The 20,035-nt window shown below is 40.5% G+C and overlaps 1 protein-coding gene across 1 annotated transcript in view; it reads right to left on the bottom strand.

The window, feature by feature from the left end:
• Positions 1-20,035, bottom strand: part of RASGRP1 (RAS guanyl releasing protein 1) — a 68,798-nt gene that overhangs the window by 27,582 nt on the left and 21,181 nt on the right. Inside the window, exons 3-6 of the mRNA XM_054028659.1 lie at positions 9,611-9,716; positions 7,035-7,094; positions 5,307-5,438; positions 3,961-4,114 (exon numbers count right to left, since the gene is read on the bottom strand). Of these exons, the coding sequence (XP_053884634.1) occupies positions 3,961-4,114; positions 5,307-5,438; positions 7,035-7,094; positions 9,611-9,716 (452 nt within the window). The remainder of the gene's footprint in view (positions 1-3,960; positions 4,115-5,306; positions 5,439-7,034; positions 7,095-9,610; positions 9,717-20,035) is intronic.

Raw genomic sequence — 20,035 nt, 5'->3', positions numbered from 1 at the left:
TTTTATTTAGAGCTGTTAGTAAGCAGCAAGCATCTTTTGAATTAGGATCTCTCAAAGGGAGGTTCTTGTGGGGTATGTAAGTGATCATAATTTAGAATTCCAGTGTCCAGCAACTTCTGACTTCTACTGTTAGTGAAAACAAATTGAGTTTTCTTCTATACACCCATTCCAAAGGAAATTGACTGATGTGAATTAACTAACTATTACAGCCATCTTGTGGTCACTGCTCATGGTAACCATACAAAGATGCAGAAGCCCTGTCTGATGTAGAAGTTTTTAATTTACATTAACCTGCAATATGTGGCTGTGCATCTTGCCAAGGCCACTCATGTCTGAACCATGCACTCAAGCCAGTCTGAAGGAGGAAACAGGAGGTGTGTGAAAAGCATTCCCTGGGGTCCACCAGTCTTAGTTGCAGACCAGCAAGGGAACAAGGGTGGGGAGAGATACAGGGCCTTCAATCCTGCATTCCCAACTGGAATGGTCTAGAAGACTCAATCTGGCTTTGAGCCTTCTGACACAGACGCTCCTAACCCTGGTCGGTAGGAGAGGCCACATGTACTTGTCCCACCTTCAGCAACTTCATGGATTCACTTAATTCAGTGGTCCTTCAGAGAAGGTTATAGAGTGAGGTTAATGGCTCAATCTTGCCCTTGAGAAGTAGCTTAATTTTAGGGAAGATATAACTTTATCTCAAGGCACTGATTCTGATCTCACTTATGCTAGTGTAAATATTCCAATGAAGGAACAATTCCAATGAAGTCAACATAATTTCAGAATAAGGCTTGTGACTTCTTATTTTGCCAGGTAGCTTGCAACAATGTCTTATTTAATTTAACCACAATGGTCCAAAGTGTAAGGGAACACCTGTATTGAACCAATGTCCAGCCTTTGAATTTCCTTGATACTTCAGATCATTTACTATGCAAGTATTTGATTCAGTGTTTTTTTTCCCCACAGTATTTGGAACAATCCAAACTGTGGAAAAAAAAATTAGGCTCAGATCCACAGCCCATGCACCAATTCTGACTTATTAAATTTGATTTTATACCAAGTGGAAAATAAATTCCTCTAGTAAGCCTATAAAAACAGAAACTGGAAGAGATGGATCTGTAATAAAAAGTAGTAAATTGTCAGCTCGTAAGGCTGCTTTATGTTCCCTACAGCCTCTTTCTTGTCTCTTTCTTTCTTTTGTTTTTTTACTAATACGAGCTATCAGCGGTTCAAAATCCATGTAAAAAAAGTAGAGATGACATCTGACAACCTTGCTTTGTTCCTCTTGCTAAATTAAAAATGGAAGAAATATTAACAATAATAAGCAGAGTTGTCTGAGATTACAGACTGTTCACTGCCATTGTTTGAATTTTGGACCAAAGCCAGATTTGGCAGTAACATGGAACCCAAGCAGCCACTCTACGGAGCTGGATAATTTTTCAGGATTTAACTATATAATTATTGTCTTTGTATTGGTTTCAGTACAATCATTAATAAGTTTGATTAGATTATCTTGGTTACCAGAAGTTCTTCCTTCTGGAAAATGCCAGAAGACTTCCCTATAATGTTGGGCACATTTTTATATAATGTATTAGACAAGCTTTCAGAAGAATGTTGGTGTCTGAATTTATTATCAAGGTTATTTAACAAGGTTGGAATGGAAAGTAATTTTGCACAGAGCAATAAAGGTTAATTTCATTCAGAATAAATATACCTTTTCATCTCCGACTTGTGTTTTTACTAAGAACAAACACAGTTCGTCTGCCCCAAACTGAACAAGATAAAGGCTGAATGAAACAACTGAAAACAGCATAGACTCATAGATGGCCATGTGAGAGATCTGAATTCAAAGGTCATTTTGTTCTTGCTCTAGCTTGCAGTATTGGAGCAATGATGTTTTCAGCTTAGAGCATTTGAATATCAGTAATTTATCAGCCCACCTTAGTATCTTTTTTAGATAATTATGGAGGGGGAATCTATTAACCATCCTGTTACAAGGTTGCATCCCACAACTAGTTAGGAAAAGAAGTGGAATTCAAATTGCAAAATTGTGGCCCAGAATCTCTCAGACCTGATTTCTGAATACTTGGGTATATTTTGTAAAATGGAAACCAGCCCAAGTCTTATAACACCATTAAGCTGAGTTCACCAGTACACTTTCCTAAAAAAAAGTCTAATTCTGTGTAAGCATCTCCTGAAGTTCAAGTGGCTTAGCTATTTCGAGATTTAGGACCTACACAGGTTATCAGACCCTACGAATAAACACACGTGTTATCCCACCATTTTGTTATAATTCCATCAAACTCAAAAGCTCAGCTCTTAAAACCTGTGCTTTTTTCCCCCAATAGTAACATCTTGTTCACACTGGACATGCTCAGAGAATTAAACACAGGCATTAAGACATTTAGATGGAATGACTAGAAATTAAAGCCAGACAAATTCAAATGAGAAATACAGTTGGTGTGTGTGTGAGTGTGAGAGAGATTGGGTGTGTGTGTGTCTTTTAAAAAAAAAAAAAAAAAAAACAGCGAGGGAAATTAACCTTTGGAATAAACTGCCAAGAGAAGTGGTGGGTTCTCTCTCTCAATACCAAGACTGAATGCCTTTTTGGAAGATATGCTGAAGTCAGACAAGCTACTGGATCCAATACAGGAAATACTGGAGAAACATTAATGATTTGATGTTAACTGCTAGCCTTAGAATGAGTGACTGTATGAATAGTTACTCTCATGTTAGCATTACATCATCTAATTTGCATAGTCTCTCCCATAGCAGGGACAAGTATTAGGCTACCATATTAGGGAGGCATTCTGCAAGGAGTTAAATAATCACATTGTTTAATGGATAAAGCACTTTCTTTTCCTAACCAAGGTCCCAGTGAACTAATTTTTTTAATCTCAGATTATCACTAGTAAAGTATGCAGGAACCTATGTTACACAGCTAAGTAACTGTCTGAGAACTATGAGGGAACCAAGACTCTGACTGTGCATCATACTTGTTATTCCCATTAATCATTAATTAATTAGCATCTGCACAGAGCTTTGAAAATGTTAAGCATTATATAAGCGTTAAGTATTATTACTGCCTACAGGTAGGACCCTATGCGTAAATGCGTGACTTCAGTCCCAAGGCTGTTAGATTTTAACATAACACATGAGGAGTCACGTACCTGGAGCTTAAAATAAAGTGCACTGATGCATGACTAGGAGAGATTTTTTTGCAATCTGTTCAACATCCCTCTAACTGCAAAACTTACACTTCAGATTCTAGTGATACCATCCAAAAGATGAGTCTCTTTGTTCTTTTAGCTATGCATCTTATCTCAGCAGCTTTCATACCAGTATTGTACACATTTCCGGGGTGGGGAAAGGATCAGCTATACCCACAAACACACTGCCCTTCCTTGCTGCTTTGAACCTGCTGTGCACTCTTTTTTGGTTGACACACAAAGAATATCAAACCATACTGGCCTTTTCTTTAGTATGACAAAGAAAAAAAGACAGTCAGGTACAGCCCCAACTGGCCTGTTTAAAACAAAGTGTTACTTCAATATTTAAGGGGTTTCAGGGCTCTCCAGGAGCCCTTGTAAAGAAGTGCTGCAGCACCCCTCTGCTGTCATAGTGGGGTGAGTACCCCAAGGAGACAGAATCAGGCAGCCTAGCTCCTGCAATGCTTTGCTCTCCCCATTCTCCAGTCACCCCCCCACCCCCATGCCACTTGCATCAGCTTAAACACTGTTTTGAGTGAAAGGAGATAGCTTGTTCCTCAACCTCTCCTTCTTGACCCAACCTACTGTCTGAACGTAAGGGGGTCAAAACTGTCTGCCCTCTCCACTGCTAGCTCCCCTGACCCAATACAAACACTTTTTGAAAAAACTAAGTAAGGATCGGGATGAAAGTGAGTCCAACCACATGCACAGAAAGTTAGTTGTTTTGTTTTGTTCTAGCCAAAAGCTGATCACTTACTGATATTCTTCGGAAGGACTTAAATTCAAGGTAGGTGAGGTGGTCTGATAGCTCTTCCGGCTCTAGATGATCAAAGAGAAGTGAGACTTTCCTTTTCTTACTGGTGTTGGGCTTTATCCGCTGTGTAAGCTTTCGGGACCAATCCCGGGAATTTCTTTTTATAAAAAATAGGAAAAGGTTTACACTAAAATGGAGGTTGATTTTTGCAGGAAATCTAATTTACATTTCCCCCAAAACATGATTTATTGCAGTTGAAAACGGATGAATGATTTGAATTGCAAAAGAACAATTTCTTTATATTCATTATGAATGATGGATATTATGACATATGCAGTGTAGTTGTAGCCATGTTGGTCCCAGGATATTAGAGAGACATGGTGAGTGAGGTAATAGCTTTTACTGGAAGTTCGGCCAATAAAAGGTATTATGACAACAGTCCCGTCGAATGCTTTTAGCATGCATTTTTAAAGTACCCTTTAAATATAGTAAAATTACATTATGAAAAAGAATACAGCCATAGTGATATCTCCTCAGCATTGTTGTTCTTAACTCTCTCCAGTTTGCTGTATCCATTGGATCAAATCCCAGTCCCATTGAAGTCAATAGGATTCAGTGGCAACAGGATTTGGTCTGTCCGTTATGCCTTGTTATTGCCCCTTATTGTCTTCATGGGCAGCTCAACAGAATCTCATAAGGAAGCTTATACTCTATGGCCAGCTATAAATTGTGGGTCAAATTCTGCTGCCTGTTTCTCACTCTTATTTAAAAATAGGAAGAGTCTCTTCTCAGGAGAGAGCCACGTGAGATACAGCCCCTGTGCACTTTATTTTTCTAGGTGCTCTGGGATCAATTCTTGACCAGATAATAAGACCAGCAACAACACACAAAATAACATTAGGAATTAGACATAATGAAATGAATCCTATATTGTCTCCCTAGTGACCTGAATTTTGGCTTTTAAAAAGTCCCCTCTTTTACATCATGTACACTCTGAGTAAAATGTGTTCTCCTTTCTCACTGCCCTTTCAAGGAATTAAGTCTTTCAAAATCTTTCTTCACTTAAACACTCTGTGTTCCTTAGAGTGAAGTTTACCCTGTGCAGAGGGTCGGCCTCAAGATCTCTGCAGCAATTAAGTTAAATTGAAGCCATATTTTGAGAGCTTTAATGGGACTTAAATTGTCACATGCTGGCCCACTGCACAGGGGTAAATCTTTTGCACATTGCTAATATCAGACATTTGGAAATATTCCTAATCGAGCTGTTGGAGATTGGTTACTATTATTTTAGGGAAGTGAGATGGCAATATTGTTTTGTTTTCCAAACATATTAAAACCTTGACACTCACATTTGAGTTGTGTCAATTAGGCGACAGTGTAACTCCTCACCATTAGCTCTCACCAATTTCTGAAATTCCTCCATGGTGTTAATTAGACTAGAATCCATTTTGAACATGATCCAGAACTCTGTTATCCAATACCTATTGTGAATGGAAAATAGAATAATAAAATAAAGAATTTTGCTGGTTATTTGTGTAACTGAAACACCAGTAATGCTGCAAGGCAAACATCCAGTCTGGTTTATAACTTCTATGCTCTTTTGGTCACTCAGATTTTAAATTTTGCTTCAAAGTACCTTCTCCAAAGTACACTGTTCTATCCAAATAGAGAGTTTATAATGCAAGAATCAAACACTTGTACTGACACTACCAACTCTGTCTTATTGCTTTGTAATGACTGTGTATGTGACAAACTTCTACCTATCTGATCATCTCACCATAGTATCTACACATACATAAATATTAAATAACACAGTGAGTTGGCTCAGTGCTCAGACCTTTAAATATATTGGGCAGATCCTCAGCTTGTGTAAGTCAGCATAGCTCCACTGACTTCAATAAAGCTACACAGTTTTATACAAGCCAAGGATCTAGTCTATTACTTTTTCTTTATATGGTGCTTATCTGTACCACCAAATTCTACAAACAACTCATTGTTTTTTTTAAATCAGTTAGTTTGACAGTGAAGTCAATGCCTGGTTTATTTTTCTTTATTATATATTGGGTGGGGGAGTGGAAACCCGCCACCCACAAATAAATAGAAATTGTTATGGGTGATACAGTTTAACTTGATATGTACAAGATATTTCCTGAGAAATAGTGCCTTGTACATGAGGTGGTCAGATTGCATGTATTAGGTCTCATCTTTCCATTCAGCTTATTTGGCTTGCAAGCCATGCACACCCAAAACCTGGGTTTGCTCTAATAAATGGGCATATGTACTCTCCTGTAGGTGTGTGCATTTGTGAATTTTACATGTGCACAATTTGAAAATGTATTCCATAATATCCTGTAAAATACTGAACCATTCTGCATTAATGAAGTACCCCTTTTTGAGGTAGTAAAATGGTCACTATTGAAAAGCCAGCATTTGCCCGCATCTACCATTTATTTCCTGGTCTAAGTACTGATGAAAGCATTAGTGCTATGCAAAAATTGTTGGCAAATGATGACTCTTTAATAAAAACATTCTTTAACTAATATATCAACCATTAAATTAAATGTAATAGAAGGAAAAAAGGAAATAATTTCCTAGGATAATACTGCAGTTGATTAAGTACAACTCCTTATTGAATGCAATCAGGAGTTGTGCTTCATATTGATATAGCCTAAGTATTCAACATTGCTTTATTTGAAAGAGAAAACTGTATGGTAACATAGGGCCCAATTCAACAAGTTGCTGATCACTCTCAACTTTCAGTGATGTCAATACAAGTTGAGGGCGCTCAGGCTTTTGGAGGCTCAGGGTCATAATTATCCACCCATAACATGTAGCTGAATTCATCCATTGATTTTAATGGATTTGCACCAAACCATTTGGGCCATTGTGCATAGATCTGTGCAAGTAAAACTTTAAGGAAGTCTATGGGAATATCATTCCTCTTTTGAATGCTAACTTAAGAAATGCATAGTCACTCTTATTTGTGGCACCACATGACCAGCTTGAACAGTAATTGCTAGCATGTAATTGTATCACTTATTTTATTTCACAAATACATTTATGCAAAAAATTCTTACCTTACAAAATAGCATATCTTTACACAAAGCCCAGATTTCTTTTCTAAAGCATCCAGATATGTAGAGAACTGTTAAGGAAAGCATGGCAGTTCATCCACGCAGGGCCGGCTCCAGCTTTTTTTGCCACCCCAAGTGGCGAAGAAAAATAAATAAATAAAATAAAGCCGCGATTGGCGGCACTTCGGTGGCAACCCTATCGCACCGCTTCATTCTTCGGCGGCCAGTCCTTCACTCCGAGAGGGATTGAGGGACCTGACACCAAAGACCCGGACGTGCCACCCCTTTCCATTGGCCGCCCCAAGCACCTGCTTCCTGCACTGGTGCCTAGAGCCGGCCCTGCATCCACGATCTGAAACTTGACATGTTCAGTATTTCCTAGGGCCTGATACAATGCTCACTGATTGAAGCCAGTGGGAACTTTTCCATTGCCTTCCGTGGACATTGGATCAGGTCTTTGTGCATGTTATTCTTCTGAAATCATTAGTGAAGGACAGATATAAATAGGACAGTTATAAATAACACTGACGTATTTCATCAAGTGCTGAGAGGTGTTAAGTAGTTAAATGAACCTTTGCTTTTTAGTTTGCTTCTTGGTAATTTGCTTCCCAATTTTCATTAGGACTTGTCCATTCATACAGCTTGTTAACATATGAAACAAAAGGTTATAAGCAAAAGGTTATAGAATAGTACTAAATTCATCAAGGACCATTTTTATGGAGAACTGCCTGTTAACTGTTGTGATTTACCAGAGATAATGCTGGAGAGAAATTTTTGAACTGTGAAATATATATTAACTGCAAAGAGAACATTTATTTTTATTCTATAAATGGTAATTTACATATATGGACGATCAGTTCAGGAAAAATATATTATGGGCATTATGAATATTTTTCTCCTGCAGAGAGAGAAAATGCATCTCTTCATGAAGTATTGTGCACCTATTTAAAGAAGATAATTTACAGACTGTCGGAGGGTCAGATTAATCTAAATGTGACCCAAATCTACTGCAAATTGACCAGAGCTGGTCATGTAATTTTGAGGGATGAAGAGTGGTGGAGCTGGAAATTTGAAGGCAACTTCAAAAACCTCAAAGCCCAGATTAGCTGATCCATTCAGATCTGCTTTAGTCCACCACTGGCTTTGCAAATACTTATATCTGGCTGGAAAGTCTGAGTGTTTGGAATTTAAAAATTGACAAATGAATTACTTCCCTGACTGCAGAAAACCCAAGTTCCATAGGGAAGATGTAAACAATTATTTTGTTCCATTATAAAAAAAAATTATCAGAAAGGAGTGGGGGCTGTCAGCAACAGCTTGAAGAGAATTTGAACTGAACTCCTATTTATTGAGGATTGAGGGCTCTAGAATTGATCACATGGTATATTTGGGTTGGTGTGGAATCAAGTCCCCTTTGTTTCTACTATTGTAGAGCAAAACCCCCACACTTTAATATCTAATTATCTATATTCTTTACAGGTGATGGACCTAATTTTGCCTTCATTTACAAAGGTGCTACTCCAGTTGTAGTTATTATTGATTGAAAACAGGATTCTTTTCTTGACCCTGGGAAGCAAGTTACCTCTGTAAGTCAGCTATTTGTTTGGTTTACACTGTAAATGGGAGTGTCTCAATGTAAGTGAGAACTGAGCCCCATATCTTGTTATTTCTGAGGAAATGCAGGACCCTAAATTAAATGCCACTTATTCTACACTCCAAAAAGTAACTGCTTGATATCTTGGATGCTGCATAGTGTGGGTATCTAGGGAAGTCTGACTACTGTCATGGCAGGTCTGTTTTGCACAGCTATACTAATTGGAAACCAATAAAAATTAGAGTTGTGGGGGGAAGTACTAACTAAAACAAGTTGTACCAAGTAAATGCCTGTCTCAGAGGTGCTTGGTGTCTCTCAGGATTGGTCCCTAATTATGTTATGATCCATTAATTATGAACAAACATTCAGTAAAGCCAATAGAGTTAGGCAGTATCTTCCACAGCTATGAATCCTCTAGATAAGAGAGAGCAGTTATGCCCATATTCATGCTCTTAGCATCTTTTTTATGAGCATCTGATGAGCCACAAACTAATTTTGTGAAAATATATTTTCACAAAACATTGAGGCCCCAAAATACGATAATTAGTTTGGGGATTGTTTTAAAATTTACCCACTTCATGTTTGGAACATTTTAACTTTTATTTGCATGGAGAAGGTAATCCAAGACTTAGTGCATATCTTTCAATGATTATCTGACAGACTAGGTTAGCATAATATGAAAATTTTTCTGTACATAAATAATTATAAACACTGGGTCTGAGATTGCAATTGCCATGTAATTTTCTGGAAAGCCTTCTCCATATATCTTCTACCCTAGATCACTGATAACATCTTCCCAGGTTTGTTTTAAAATATGAAGACTTTTCTTAAGCACTAAATTTAGCCTTTCAGTCATCATGAGATGCAGAGGTGAATGCACCAATTTATTAATATTGACCTGTAGGTTGCATACACTTACCATTCTGTCAATGTATTTCTGTATTACCTTACCTTAATAACTACAGGTAAGCATTATAAAGGATATAGATCAATTAGTTTTCGGAGCACATCCTCAGAGGGGATGATAACTCTGTGCATGGTCAGTGTTATCTGTAGCAGCTGGTTGTTTTGATATAGGTTTCCCTCTGAATCTGAAAAGTGAGGTGAAGCATTCTTGTCAGGAACATAATAAGACTTGTCATACAAGAGAACAGGTTTTTTTTCAGCTTTCCTGTTCTGATCAGGCCCGTTCACCTAAGCAATATCAGAGACAGTAGCTACTCTGTTGCATCAGTGAGAGGAGATTATTTTGCAAGCAGAGATGCACAGAAACAATTTGTACTTGCATAGAATATTTCATCCAAGGATTTGGAAACCATTTACAGAGATTAGTTCAACCTCAAAACATCCTGCAAAGATACACAAGCATAATGGCCCCAATCCAGCAAAGCACTTAAACATATGTATAATTTTAAGCAAGTGAGTATAACCATTGAAACAAATTGATAAACTGAGGTGGAGAGGTTAGGTGAGGTGACTAACAGTGAATCAGTAGCAAAACTGGATGTAGGTCCCAACAGGCAGATTTTTAAAAGGGCACATGCAGTTTTTTGCACCCCTAACTTGCATGCCCAAGACCCTAGTGTACATAGAGAAGTCAGGATTTACACTTGCACACAACTATGCATGCACAATCCTAATAAGAGTGTGTATATCAGGAGATTTTGCATGTGCAGAAATCCAGCTATGTGCCCACTTACGAAACAAAAAGAAAAAAAAAAATCTAGCCCCACAAGTTCTCTTACTAGTACAGTGAATGTAATGGATAAAGTATTAGTTTTTATATACAAATTTGTGTTTCTCATATCTATACTTGGGAAGAATCCAGGACATCAAGTATTTCAGACACGTTTAAATTAACATTACTGTAAATTTGTTACATAAATGCAAATATAATTACACAGTATTTTATAAATATTCAAAGATATTTTATACCAACTCTGGAGAGAGAGGCTTCTCCTCTTCTTCTTCAACGCTTAGCCAGACAACCAGCCGTAGCAATCGTTCGCCATTTGGTCTGTTCCTGTGCAACCACAAAGGCTTGATGACCTGAGAGTACAACATCGGAACAGACTTGGTGAACCCACGTAATAGGGGGTCTGCCTCTGGGTCACCTCCACCCCTTGGTTGGTGGAATTTTATCCCAAATGTTACAAACCACCTGGAGAATGACATTTGCTGGAATGTCTTGCGGCATCCTTGCGACATGTCTGAAAAGCATAAGGCGCTGCCTGCAGACAATGGCCCCAGTAGTCTGTAGACCCAAACGACCATGAACATCTGTATTACAGATGAAGTCATCCCACTTTATTCCCAGTATACTACGTTGACATTTTGTGTGGAAAGCCTCCAGCTTTGTCCAATCTGTGTGGCGTAGTGTCCATGTTTTGCAGCCGTATAACAGTATGGGAAGGATACAGTTTGAATAAACCCTGAACTTGGTTGTCATACTAAGATGTTGATTCCATATCCGTTTTAAACAGCCCATGGCAGATGCTGTGATGCCAATCCGATGAAGACCCTCCGTGTGAGAATTGGAGGAGTTGGTAAGTATAGAACCCAGATAGCAAAAGCTGGAAACTGATTTGATGGTTTCGTTGTTCAAGGAGATTGGAGTCATGGGTGGACCAGGTTCTAAATTTTGCAGTTTTATCTTTGACCCATGAAACACTGAGACCAATTTTAGCTGACTCCTCCTCCATATGCTGGAGTGCCTCACGAAACCTGTTGGGACTCTGTATTAAAAGAACAACGTCATCAGCTGCATTACGAAATCCATTGCCCGACAAAAGAGTGCAGGGGCCAGAACGCAGCCCTGCCTAACATCAGATACTGATTTAAAAGGCACTGACAACCGGTTCCCCAGACAAACACGGGCAGTGGTTCCATTATGCAGCTTTCTAATCAAGTCCAGCAGAGTGGTAGGGACACCTACGCCCTTTAAGGCCTTCCATAACGTGACACAGTCTACTCAATCAAAAATGCAGCCTTAAGATCAACATACGCTACATGCAGGGGCTTTCTGAACTCACAATGTATCTCTGACAACAAGCCAAGGGCCAAAATGGCATCTAATGTGGACCTTTTCCTTGTAAAGCCTGACTGTTGGGGATGACGCTTCCGGTGTAGCAAAGGCTCCAGGCATGCCAGCAAAACATGCGCAAACACCTTCCTTGGAACGGAGAGCAAGGTGATCGGCCTGTAGCTCTTACATTCACTGCACGGTCCCTTGCCCTTATAGAGTGAGATCAAAATACTGTCCTTCCAGGCAGCTGGCAGGGTTCCACACCAGAAGAAAGATGGCCAGAAGTGATTCTGCTGCAGGATCGATAGCAATTTATAGCAGCTCTGAGGGATTGCCATCGGCACTGGCTGTGCGTCCGTTTTTTCAGTTTAGACATGGCACACTTCACTTCATCTAATGTTGGTGCATCAGTACAAATGTCTGGATCCAGAACCGCAGTGACTGCCCGACCATCCAGCTCTGAATAAGTGCAGCTGGAGGATGGTTCAGGACACTATGATAATGTTCCACACAGCGTGAGAGAATGTCATCATCCAATTTGCATGGATGGCCTTGGCTGTCATTCAGGATGCCATTTGTAGGGACTACCTCTTGACCACTGAGGTTGCGAATGGCACGGAATACTAGCTTCAAGTTGCCCCTGCCTAAGCCAAATTCGACATCATCCGCCACTTGGTTAATAATATGCCTCGTGATTGCGGAGTGCCAGGGTGTCAAATTTTCGCTTCAGCTGATTACGAGTGCCCTTATCACCACGCTGGCAGGCTGTGGCCTTCAATTTAATTATCTGGAAGACCTCCTCCGATAGCCAGAGTCGGCGTGCTGGATGCCTATAGCCAATCGTCTGCTCAGCAGATTAGTTGGGGGTAGAAGTGAACAGGGACCAGGCAATCTCCACGTCGTCAGGCAGATTAGCTAGAGCCGAGAATCTGTTGCTGACGTCAAACAAAACCTGTTGGCTAAACCTGGCACACAAAGTGAGTCGATGTCAAACTTCTTCATCATCACAGAGGGCTTACCTACTCGTTGGAACATGAACACCATACGGGCACCACTAGATGGTGGAGAGTTTGGTTGGTTCAAATAGAAATTGGATTGATTTGCGATTTGAAAATAAAATGTAACCTGTTTGAGTGCTTTTAAATATATTCTCCTCTGAGAGCCTGCATTTATGTTAACAGTTGAGAAGAACAGCTGAAAACCAAAATAGCATAAAAATATTCTTGAAACAATGCTTAATGAGAAGGCAAAATGGAAACAGTAGGCAAAACTCAAGAAATGCAGCATACGTAGCGGCATATATTATTAGAGGAAAAACATTTTCAAGTTACAGATCACCCCTATGGAAGTGTTGTCAAGGTTAATCCACCTAAAAAACAATATAGGGAAGCTGTCAGGTAAGGGTTTTGGTGTTATCAGAAGGTCCCAACCGGAGAAGGTGGACTCCAGATCTGAAATCTCTCCTGCCGATCCGTAAGTCTTTGCCTAAAGATACAAACTCAGCCTCTTTCTCCTGTGTCTGAGTTGTACATCAAAAGCTAGGAGAAGCTGGGTCACTTTTAAGTCAACAGTTCATAAATTTCTTCAGCCTTGGTGCCTCAGCTCACTCACTTTAATTATGATTTCTGTATTATGGCTCTCCCTATGCTAAATACAGGATGTCTAGCAGACAAAAGAAGATACAGATCTACCATCATTTCATAGCCAGTTTTTATTGACTCTGGAAACATCCTAGAACTTCTCCCTAACCTATCCAAGTCAATTTAGGGTCCTTATAACCTTGTGAGATTTTGAAACATGTCCCACTTCTTGAATGTATTTACACTGCTTACTTTGGTTGCTGGCTGTGAGGGGTGTTCACCACACACCACCCATGAAGGTGGGTAAGGTAGCTCAGAAGGGGCTAATTAACCTAGTAGGCTACACCTGGAGGGAGACTAAGGCCTTGGCTACACTGGCAATTCACAGCGCTGCACTTGCTGCGCTCAGGGGTGTGAAAAAACACCCCCCCGAGCGCAGCAAGTGCAGCGCTGTAAAGCGCCAGTGTAATCCGTGCCTGCAGCTGCCACGGCAGCGCTGTGAATCCGCAAGTGTAGCCAAGGCCTTAGGCTTGACTAACAAGCATTAATTGAAGATGGAGCCCATTTGGGCAGGAGTAGGCAGGGCTTGTATAAAGCCAAGAAGAGAGAACAGAAGGGGGCTACAGCGTGGAAGTTTGCAGTCACTTTCTAAGTATAGGGAGGAGAGAAGAAGAAAACCTATTGGGGGAGCAGAAGCCCTGGGATCCTGACCCCTGAGGAAGCTGGAGAAAAAAGCCTGTGGAGGGCAGAGTAGGAAGGAGAGTGGGAAGACTTGCCTGGAATGGCATCTGCAAAGCTACTCTGGAGAGAATTCCTTACCCTGGAAGGGGAAAAACTGTATAGTGATCTGGTTGATGGGCCAAGCAACACAGACAAAGCACTGCAATTCCTACAGAGCAAGAGGGGCCACAGCATGAGCGAGCAAAGGAAGGGGATATCAGACTGGGCAGAGCTAATTCCCAGATGCAGGCACAAGGGGTGCCCCAATGGTGAGTAACCCCCGTTATGCTGGCTCTGACAAATGGTTGTGTGTTTTGTTTCTTGTACCATTTTTGGACTTACACTGTCCAAATTGTTTAGACGGTAGTTCCCTCTTCAACATCTGTTTGACTAAATCTTGTTTTAGAATTAATAGCAGTCTTCATTTTTAATGATGCACTAACTTTCTGGATCATTTGTAACTTTTAGTTGTTTCCTCAACCCATCAGCCCTTTTATAAGCAATCAAGCTAAATCTGGTCAAACTGAACTAATTTACATCCCTGTAATCTGAAATATTTTGGCTGCACTCCATTAAACCCTTTCATACACATCTTCCTTTAATAGTTTCACACAGTTTCAGGTACACAAATATCTCCGCTATATTGTTCTCCACTGGCACTGGGCTAGTCTGCCTAAAGACAGGCCTGGTTTATGGATCACATATCTTAATCTATAAGAGACTAATTCTGGCTTCAGTGACATGGGTGGAAGTCTATAGGCCTTGCACTCATGTAAGGCAGAATTGGGCCCTGTCTCTATGTAAAGAGCATTTGAGCAGCAAAAAAACCCCACCATAATATGGATGCATATAGTTGTGCAAAAGAAACCCATACTGTGGCTTTAGGGTGACTGTTGTATATTTCGCACAGAAACACTTTGGTCTTAATAGCTTACTTTCTTTAAAGGATTAAGTGTGTGAACAAAAGCATCTTGATGAGCAAAAATTCTTAGTCCATATCCTGGAAGGATAATGTGGACAGAAAGGGGGCTTGAGCAGCCAGCTGAGGATTCCCCTTATTAGGAGAACCCCTCGGTGGCATAAATCTGAGAATTTGATTTATACCATCCGTTCCTGCTCCTCCTGGTGCACAGAGAGTACTGAGTACTGAAGAGACAGGAGGACGTGTGACTGAAGCATGCTGCATTCTGGCAACTCTGGGCCAATAGAACAGGGCCCCTAGCGTACACTGATCAGAGCAGCCCTGAGGATGAGTTAACTTGAACAAGAGGCTGAGCCAGCTCCATTTCCCCCAGGATAAAGGGAAGGCAGCAGAAAGCATGGAAATGTACTTTCTCTTTAGAGATTTTCATCTCTGAATATTTTGACAGGTTCAAGAGGAAAAACCTTAGCAGACAGCTTTAGAAAAGAATTTTTTGTGTGCTTCTTAACAAGCCTGCTAACAGCACATCCTTGTTAGATGGGCTGTGAGAGTGTGCAGGTGCACTCACCACTAGCGAGAAGTAGTGAATATTCTGGCAGGCAGATAAATGAATGGAGACCACTCTGAATTGCCCATAACATATAGGGGGAAATGCGGTGGACATAATATACCTAGACTTCAGCAAGGCTTTTGACAAGGTCCCACATGACATTCTGATAAGTAAGCTGGAGAAATGCAGGTTTGGTGGAACTACCATTAAGTGGATACATAACTGGTTAAACAACCACAAACAAAGAGTAACTATTAATGGAATGATGTCAGATTGGAGGGAGGTCTCAAGTGGGGTTCCACAGGGATCTGTTCTTGGCCCGGTGTTCCACATCTTTATTAATTACCTGGATGTAAGTACAGAGAGCATACTGATCAAATTTTCAGATGAGACAAAGCTGCGGGTGAGGGGTTGCCAAGACTTTGGAGGATAGAGCTAAAATTCAGAGGGATCTTGATAAATTGGAGAACTGGACTATAGACAACAAAATGAAATTCAACAAAGACAAATGTAACGCACTTAGAGATGAAAAAACAAATGCAAAAATACAGAATGGGGGGTAACCGGCTTGGCAGCAGCACTGCTGAGAAGGATATGGGAGTTGTGGTGGATCACAGCGTCAACATGAGTCAGCAATGTGATACTGTTGCAAAAAAAAGCAAATACAATTTTAGGTTGCATTAACAGAGGCATAGCATGCAAGACACAGGAGGTGATAGTACCGCTCTTCACGGCATTCGTTAGGCCTCAGCTGGAGTATCGTGTCCAATTTTGGTCTCCGATGTATAGAAATGAAGTGGAGAAACCGGAAAGGATCCAAAGGCGAGCAACAAAGATGATGGAAAACAAGCCATAGGAGCAAAGGCTGAAGAAACTTGGTATGTTTAGTTTGGAAAAGAGGAATTAAGGTGGGACATGATAGCGGTCTTCAAATACTTGAAAGGCTGCCATAAAAAAGACGGGGGAAAAAGTTGTTTTCTTGCCACAGAGGGCAGGACAACAGGCAATGCGGTTAAACTACAGCACAGCAAATTTAGATTAAATCTCAGGAAAAACTTTCTAACTATAAAAACAGCAGGACAATGGAACAGACTGCCTCTGGAGGTTGTGGAAGCTCCTTCAGGGGAGGTTTTCAAAAGGAGGCTGGAAAGTCATCTGCCTTGGATGGTTTAGACACAATAAATCCTTCATCTTGTCGGTGTTAGACTAGATGACCCTTGTGGTCTCTTCTAACACTATGATTCTATAAACACACTCTATTCCCCACCAATGGAAATGTCCCTGAAAGTCAAATAACAACCTTTTGGTATCCATGTGTGCAAGTGGATAGAAAGTATTTTGACTCCTGCACCAAAACATCTGTATGTAGGCTTCAGTTCCCTTCAAGGAACCAGGAAGACATTAAAGCTGAGTGTTAGCAATTGGTATTTTGAACCGAAGCAATGCAGGTTCCCATGTGGAGGCAGTTAGAAACCAGATCTCTACTGCAATAACATGATATTTATTCATCATAACTGATGGTGCCTTTTTTTGTATCTAGATAAAAAAAGAAACTAGTAGTTGATCTTAGCAGCTGGAAGCCAGAAGAAATCCACTTTAGGGTTCTTGAAGAAACAGCAGGAGAAATTGTGGAGCTGTTATAAATAGGTTGAGTGCCAATAAGCTATTTCCCTATCAGATGATTAGTTTTTTGTTCATTTCCAATCTCCAAAAAGGGGAGGAAAAGAGACCAATGACATTGCTGACTACTTACTCAAACTCTTTACTTGACAAAATCTTGGAAAATAAAATCACAACGTCAACAGGCATGTAGATTAAAATATCTAGAGCTGTTTATTGTCAAAGATTCTTGTGCTGTCCATCCATCTGTATATAAAACTTTCTGTTCTAAAGTGTGATATTGAGGTCTGGGTCTTCACTGTTAGTGTTTAAAGTTCATTTAATTCATTATTTAGTTGTACTTTTGTAAAAAGAAGAACAGGAGTACTTGTGGCACCTTAGAGACTAACAAATTTATTAGAGCATAAGCTTTCGTGGACTACAGCCCACTTCTTCGGATGCATAACGTGGGCTGTAGTCCACGAAAGCTTATGCTCTAATAAATTTGTTAGTCTCTAAGGTGCCACAAGTACTCCTGTTCTTCTTTTTGCGGATACAGACTAACACGGCTGCTACTCTGAAACTTGTACTTTTGTGTCTGTCCAGCCACAGCCTGCATTAGGAATAGGGTATGGAGCTCTTCAGCCAGAATTCACATGGAACAATAGGGAATGTCAACACCTGTTAATGTGGTGAAGCAGGGCCTCAGCCTCTCTAAGTGTGGCACCCTTTGCATTCAAAATGCCTCCAGCAGCACTACAACTCCCCCCGTTCTTGTACTCAGAGGCGCAGATCATAATCTCCTGTGGCTTAAAAAATGGATGGAGATGCTGGAGGAGTGCTTAACAGTTTCCATTTAGGGCCCCAGTCCAGGAAAGCACTTAAGTACTCATTTAAAGCCAATGGGACTAGTGCTTTGCAGAACTGGGGCCTTATGGACATAAGTGCCAGCTTTTGAAAAGTCCTCAGCACATCCCAAGTGCTATTAAATGTCTAGTTGAATGCTTTGAGGATATTTCCTCTATCTGTATTTCTAAACACACAATCCACTGAGCTTGTTACAATGATCACTTTCAAGGGCAGCCCTAGGCCTGAACAAAGTACATGGACATGCAGATCCTGTACCACTCACTTTATTAGCACCTCCTCTCTACAGGTACTGAAGCCTTCTCCCACCCCATGATCCATTGTCATCCTCACCACACACACAGGCACACCACATGCACCTTGGAAGGCAACTGCAGGGCTGGCTTTCTTAGTTGCCAAAACCCGCTCTGCTCCTTCCTTTTACCAGTAGCTGCTGAAAGTATTCAGATCCTCTTTGTTGAAGTCTCAATTACAAGCATCTCTGATCTGGCCAGTTGTCAAATCCAACCCCCAGAACTGTTACATGCCAGTTTGGAGCTCTTATTCTGTGGACTGCTTTGTAAAACATTCTCTGGATCACCTCGTTACTCAGACTTCAAAGCCCCCACTACAATGGTCTCAAAGTATTTAATTCTGTGGACCAATATGATAACCTCCACAGTCTAAGAACTGTGCTCAGGTGTTTAGCACCTCTGAAAACAAGGGCACTTTTATTTAGGAGCGTAACTATGGATTTAGCTGCTTAATGTTTGGTTCCTGTTTGGAAACCTGGTCCATGGTCAATACTGTGATTAGAAAAGGAACTACTAAAATATAACCTAATGAAAGGAAATTACATAAACTTAAGTAAACTATCTTCATGAAACGTATGGAGCCGGTGAGTGGCACCTTCTTGAATCAATCCCTGTTGTAAGAGAGTTTGCATGTTTCCACATCCACTTGAACCATGAGCAGTTTATTTTTACATTTATAAGTTGAAAGCTTCTTGAGACTCATTTTCATTTCCGCTTGTATACCTGTTACTAACCACACACCCTGCTGAGCAAAACCACTGAGTGAATACTAAATAAATTGGAATGGGTGCATGTCGGTGTTATATCATTTTACATTAGGGAAGTGCTGCAAAGTAGTGTACAAGTGTTAGTTTTGTTTTACTGCATTTGTTAAAAAAAACCCAAAACAACCTGTGTGCTTTCATTCCTTTTTTCTGTAAAATACTTATGCTATGTAGATGTAGGAATTTTTCAACCAGTATGCATGCTAATCAAATAGGCAGATAAAATAGGACATCCCAATCCCTCAGCCACTATTAAAAAAAAAAAAAAAAAATACAGTCACCAATAACTGGGAGAACATCTGAAACAGAAATGCCTTTCACCATGTTCTGAAGGCAGCCACAGCTTGGCTCTGAGGGGCTCTCAGAAGGAGTATGTTCCACAGTCAGGATCCCTCTACTGCGGCCTGGCAGCCAATTCACAAGAGTTCAACCCTAGGGGGACAGCAAGAGTGCCCCAGATTAACTGAAATCTTGTAGCAAGGGAATGCCTAGAGGTCATATTTGGGGCTGGATATTTCATAACCAACGTCTGTATCTACAGGGGTTCCTATTTATCACTGTGGTATCTAAACTGTACTCTGAAGTGAATCAGAAGCCAATGCAAGCATGGAGCACTGATATCACATGATCACAGTAACCAAACCTCTAAGAAGTTGAGTAACTTTTCTCAAGTACCTGAAGTCTCCTAGTAGTTCTCAAAAGGTAGCACCCTAGAGAACACATTGCAGTAACTATGCCAAAATCATAGGTAGTTGCATTGAGGTCCACCTCACTTGATGCTGCAGTCACTCACTACTTAGAACTCCTAGGAATAGCGGCCTTCAAAGTGCTATTTGTGATGACTTAAATAGCCACCTCCCAATAGTGGGAGACACCCATATAATCATAGGAGCATAGTGTTACAAATGTTGACCCCAGGAGATAATTAAAGCAGCATACCTCCATAGCACAGGTGGGAGAATCAAAGTACTCAAAAGCCCATATCAAAGACCTTAAGGAAACATGTACAAGTGTACAAAATAAATATGAAGGCTTATCCAGGAGCTCAGAAAACTGTTACCATCCTACTCGTGCCAACTGTACTGCACCT

The sequence above is a fragment of the Malaclemys terrapin genome, chromosome 4 (assembly GCF_027887155.1).
Source record: "Malaclemys terrapin pileata isolate rMalTer1 chromosome 4, rMalTer1.hap1, whole genome shotgun sequence".
In the NCBI taxonomy this organism is placed as follows: domain Eukaryota; kingdom Metazoa; phylum Chordata; order Testudines; family Emydidae; genus Malaclemys; species Malaclemys terrapin.
The sequence above is the reverse complement of the archived record's forward strand: the minus strand, read 5'-3'. Positions and strand labels throughout refer to the sequence as shown.